This window comes from Poecile atricapillus, chromosome 5, assembly GCF_030490865.1.
Source record: "Poecile atricapillus isolate bPoeAtr1 chromosome 5, bPoeAtr1.hap1, whole genome shotgun sequence".
Taxonomy (NCBI): domain Eukaryota; kingdom Metazoa; phylum Chordata; class Aves; order Passeriformes; family Paridae; genus Poecile; species Poecile atricapillus.
Window position 1 is genome coordinate 21,916,254 of NC_081253.1, and position 5,330 is coordinate 21,921,583.

At 52.6% G+C, this 5,330-nt stretch overlaps 1 protein-coding gene across 1 annotated transcript; it reads left to right on the top strand.

Moving 5' to 3' along the window:
- The first annotated feature begins 270 nt into the window (after nucleotides 1-270).
- HOXD13 (homeobox D13) lies at nucleotides 271-2,375 on the top strand. The gene is made up of 2 exons (XM_058839536.1): nucleotides 271-948; nucleotides 1,722-2,375. The coding sequence occupies exons 1-2, from the start codon at nucleotides 273-275 to the stop codon at nucleotides 1,970-1,972; spliced, it is 927 nt and encodes a 308-aa protein (XP_058695519.1). The 5' UTR covers nucleotides 271-272; the 3' UTR covers nucleotides 1,973-2,375.
- The last annotated feature ends 2,955 nt before the right edge of the window (nucleotides 2,376-5,330 follow it).

Here is a 5,330-nt window from a genome sequence, read left to right on the forward strand (position 1 = left end):
GCGAGGCGAAAGGGGCAGTGCGGGCAGCGGGAGGGTCACATGTTCCGACGGCAGCCTATGAGCAGCCCCCCGGGCTGAGGCAAACTAATCTGGGGCCGGCCGCCCCCACCCCGGTCCCCCCTCCCAACCTGGACTTCGTTTTTATAAACGTACCGCCAGGATCCAACCTGTTGGAGGCTAATAACCATCCGCATCATGCCCGGCCGGGGACCGAGCCGCCGCCGCCGCCGCCCGCGATGTGCAAGGCCATGAGCAAAGCAGCGAGCTGGGAGATGGACGGACTGCGCGGCGACAGCAGCGGCGGCGGCGGCGGCGGCAGCGGCGGCGGCGGCGGAGCCCCCGGGCAATGCCGTAATTTTCTCTCCTCGCCCGTCTTCGGGGCTGCGCACACGGGCCGAGCGGCCGCCGCCGCCGCCGCTGCCGCCGCCGCCTCGGGGTTTGCCTACGCCGGCGGAGGGGAGCGCTCGGGGGCGGCGGCGAGGCCCGACCCCCCGACCAAGGACTGCCCGGGCTCCACCACGCCTGCCACCGCCCCCGCGCTGGGCTATGGGTATCACTTTGGCAATGGATACTATAGCTGCAGGATGTCCCACGGGGTTGGGATACAGCAAAACGCCCTGAAGTCTCCCCCCCATGCTTCCATTGGCGGCTTTCCCGTGGAAAAGTACATGGACGTCTCCAGCTTGACCAGCACGAGTGTCCCCGCCAATGAAGTCTCCTCCAGGGCGAAGGAAGTGTCCTTCTACCAGGGCTATACAACCCCATACCAGCACGTTCCTGGGTACATAGACATGGTCTCAACGTTTGGCTCTGGGGAACCGAGACACGAAACATACATATCAATGGAGGGCTATCAGTCTTGGACTCTGGCTAATGGCTGGAATAGTCAGGTTTACTGTGCCAAAGATCAGACACAGAGCTCGCACTTCTGGAAATCGTCCTTTCCAGGTACGAGAGGGGGAGAAATGGTCTGAGCAGAACTCCCCCGCGCCTCCTCCGCCTTCCCCCCGTCCCCTCCCCCGCCCCCCGGCCTGCAGGGGCGGCCTGCCGAGCTGGACACGCTGCACAGACACGCATAGAGCAGGGTGGGGGCGGTGGATATTCTCCTTTTCTCACTCCCCCCTCGGCCGTCTACCCCGGACAAAATCCTCACCCTCTGTTTTCCATACCCGCGGGACTGACCCCAGAACCTCCCCGCCAGGGCACCGGACCCGCGGCTGCCTCGGGCTCCTTCTCCCGCTGCTCCCCTCGGTGGCCGGGTTTGTAGTCGCGTTTGAAGTTTGCAGGACGGTGGCTCCAAGTCTTGCTGTCCTCTGCCCCTCCGGAGGGCGACTGATCCGCCAGCCCCAGAGCACTTAAGAGACTGTTAGTAGTGAGGGCACAGAGGCACAAACCACATGCAAACAAACCCGGGGAACTCTCACCAAAGCGATTTCTGTGTGCGCGCTGCCAGCACCGAGCCGCTCTCAGCCCCCCAGCCAATGCCCCCGCCGCCCTGCATGCTCGGTTAGCCATGCATGCCTGAAAAGTGATGACAGTCCATCAAGGTTTTGGTGGTGCTTTACTAGAGTGCAAATAATGTGGCAGTGTAAATAATAATAAACTGTAAACAACCTGGCATTATTTATTTGCCCGTGAAAACCAGTGCCCAACAAGTATCGGTTAAGCTTTAAACGCCTGTAATAAAATTCTGATTTTTCACATAATGTCTTTTACAATAGGGGACGTTGCACTAAACCAGCCCGATATGTGTGTCTACCGGCGTGGGAGAAAGAAGCGAGTGCCGTACACAAAACTGCAGCTTAAAGAACTCGAGAATGAATATGCCATTAACAAGTTCATTAACAAGGACAAGAGGCGAAGGATATCCGCAGCCACAAACCTGTCTGAGAGACAAGTTACCATTTGGTTTCAGAACAGGAGGGTGAAGGATAAGAAAATAGTCTCCAAACTGAAAGACAACGTATCCTGATACATTAGCTGCGGACAGTGATGAAAATATAAACTCAATTTACAACCAGCTAAAGAGTTTTGGAAAGACTTGAAAATATATTTAAATTTTTTTTGTCCTTCCAGCGGTGGCGAAGTTTCGGGAATTGTTTTCCGTGAAAGTCAGCGTTTTTCTCTCAGTGTAAGGGAGTGTTGACAACTCTTGAATCGAATTATAGTTTCTTCTTTTTGAAAATAATAATAATATTAATTATAATTATATTTTCTGTTCTTCCCTCTAGGCCAGTATAAACGAATTTAAATATATTGAACGGTAACAGTTATATTTTTTTTTTTTAATGCTTAAATCTTTGGGGGGTATTCTGTGATTTTTTTTTTCTCTGAGCAACAGCCAGTGCCAAAAAGTGTCAGTTTTGATTTGGTATCGTAAACTTCAAACCACGCCGAGTGGGAAAAAAAAAAAAAAAAAAATCAATCGGAAATACAAGAAAGCCGGAATACGGACCCGTGGCAGCACCCGGCTTCTGCCAAACCTGCCTGGTCCACTGGGACCCGGAGAGAATTGCGTGGAGGGTTACTGGCTGCAGCAGAATTTTTAATTACTTTTTCGAAGAAGGGAGAACCTCTCCGAGCGTCCCACCGCGCTCCCCGCTTCTGGAGCTTTGGGGTTAAGGTTGGGCTTTTGGGTTTTTTCCGCCGCAGTTTCGTTTTCAGAGCAAGGAGTCCGTGGTGCCCGGCTGGAAAAGGAGCCCCGGCTGCGAAAGGGAAGAGCTTGTGTGGCGGTGAGGTGAGCGCGGATAGCGGCGCCTCGGCAGCGCTCTCGGCACGGAGGATTGGGCGGCTCGCAGCGCGGCCAGAGGAGAGGCTGCCCCTGCAGGGGTGTGTATGGACCTGCACAGACCTGCTGGGGAATGTCCGCTCTGCCCTGCTTGTCTGGAGCAGCTCAAGACTCTTCTCCTTCCTCCCGCCCAAAAAATCCTTGTCGGACAAGCGAAGGTTACTGCTAGCTTTTAATTTACAAAACTAAACGGGTGTTAATGACAGAAGCAATAAATAAGGAAATTCAAAAGATGCCATAATTTATATGGGCCGAAAGGCTAAGATTTTGTCGATTTTTTTATTCTTTTAAACATAGTGTGCATGTTATGATATACACAGGGTGATCAGACACGCTAATCAACAACTAAGAGAGAGAAGTGGTATCCTCTCTGTTAATGTGCCTCGTCTAATTATTGAAATGTGTTCCAAACTAGTATTATTTATTATAATATTCTATTGCTCTAAACATTTTGATTACCCTTGTATGTGGTAAGACTTACGATAAGCCTATTTCTCCATAAACCGTTTTTTAAAAAATTTGTCCTTAAGTCAGCTTTTATTTGTGTTGGAAATACAATCTGAACTTCCAAACTGTTAACTGTTGCAAATCTTTTCCTGAACCGTCTTCAATAAAATGATTTCTTTTCACTATATATAAAAAGAGAGAAATAAATTCGCCTTCTTTTGCCGCAGGGGGTTTCAAGGGCTCCAGGTTTGCCTGGGATCCTTTCAGGGACACTTACAGGACTCGTGTAAGTGACATGAGAGGTAGATACAACGAGTCGTGTATTAAAGGATGAGGAAGAGCATCCGAGAGTGCCCTGTCGATAGGAAAGGGTTTTAGTGAGAAAGAAATGCTGCCGGCGAGAAGCACAGGGCGTGGGGAGCAGGCGAAGGGCCGTGTTTTCCCTCTTCCTCCGAGCCCTGCTCTGTGTGCCCGGTGTCTGGCGGCCGAGGGCAGCCTGCCGCCCCTTTGTTCTCCATTTCCAAAATGCCCCGGCACTTGCCGGTTCCCCGGCGGCCGGCCCGGAGCGATTCAACTCCGTTTTCTCTGCAACCGGCTGGCTTCATCGGGAGCTTATCTTCCGCCTCCTCCGCACTCTTCCTTCCCCTTTCTACTCCACTTGCACGTTCACGGCGTTTGTTTTCCCTGAACGGAGGAAAAAAGTCCATTTCTGAACAGTTCAGATTTTATCGCAAAGCGCATTTTTGTTTAATTCTAGCATAAAAGGGCGCTTGTGGTGCTCATCATTTACGTGCCTGGAACAGCCCTCTCTGCTGATGCAACTTTGTTTTCTCCGAATGTTTTAAATTCTTCTCTTCTCCCCCTGGTACCCCCACTCACCCACACATACTGCCATTAATTCTACAGAGGTTTTTTTCCTCCCACCGAGTCTCCCTGCTGGCGGACGGCCGGGCACTGCCAGAGCTGTTTTGTTTCCCGGCCGCGGAGCCATCGCGGGCTGCTCTCTTCCTCCTTCCAGGCTTAACCTTTGGCTTTGCCGGGCTCCGTGCTTCCAGAAGGCGCAGTTTGCCGAGCCAAAGCCGCCTTCCCCGGGCAGGAGGAAACCCGAACTGTCTGGCAAATCTGTACCAGATGGAGAGGAGTCCCATTTTAATTTCGTAAGAACGTGCAGGATCATTTAGAAGCCAGCAGCTCCAGGCAGGAGGAAAGTGAGGCGCACGTCTTCTGCTCTACCTACCGGCTGAGATTAAAAGGGTTTTCTGAGCCGGGGCATTGGTGAGCCTTGTTCAAAAGCTCCTTGGCCACGGCTTGGGCTCTTCAGGACATCAGTTCCACGTGGCCCCGGGGCAGGGCTGCAGCCTCGCCGCCCCAGCTGCAGCCGGCCCCAGCCGCCCATGTTCAGAGAAAAGGGTGCGATGATCCGCCTGAAACGGAGCGCACCTTATTGCAGATAATTAACATGGACCTCGACAAACCGAATGGGAAATGCACAGTGGCGCAGTGATGCATTGCTTGGCTCCTGTCAGGCAGCGCTGTTTCCCAGCCATGTCTGAGGCAATCCTGCCATCTCCTGGACAACCCCCGGCATAGGCAGGGCAAGCCTTCTCGCATTTCCGAGTGATAAATGAGCGAGGGAGGCTGCTCGGTCACACGCTGAGCACTCTTGCTCTGTAAACTGGAAGACTACGCTGGTGAAATTATAGCGTGTGGTCAGCTCTGATGTCCAGGCCATCCCGGACGCCTATTTAAAAATCAGGAAATAAAATAAAATAAAAATAAAAATAAATAATAATAAAAAAAGAAGAGCGGAAAAGAGGAAAAGAGCGTGTGAAAGCAGGCCTCCGGGTCGCTCTGTTCCTCGGTGGTGATATTTCCTGTACAGACACAGGCGGGGGGACAACCGCGGCATTAACACGCCGCCCCCAAAGCAGCAGCCGGCTGGGGCTGGAAAAAGCGGCTCAAGTCCGCATGAGGCTCTCCCTCTGCTCACCCCGCTCTCCTCGGCTCCGAGGCCAGCCGCCTCTAGAACAAGATGTTTCTGTAAATGTTTTTCCATGTAGATTTAAACATTTTCCGAAATGTGAGTGTCTCCAGC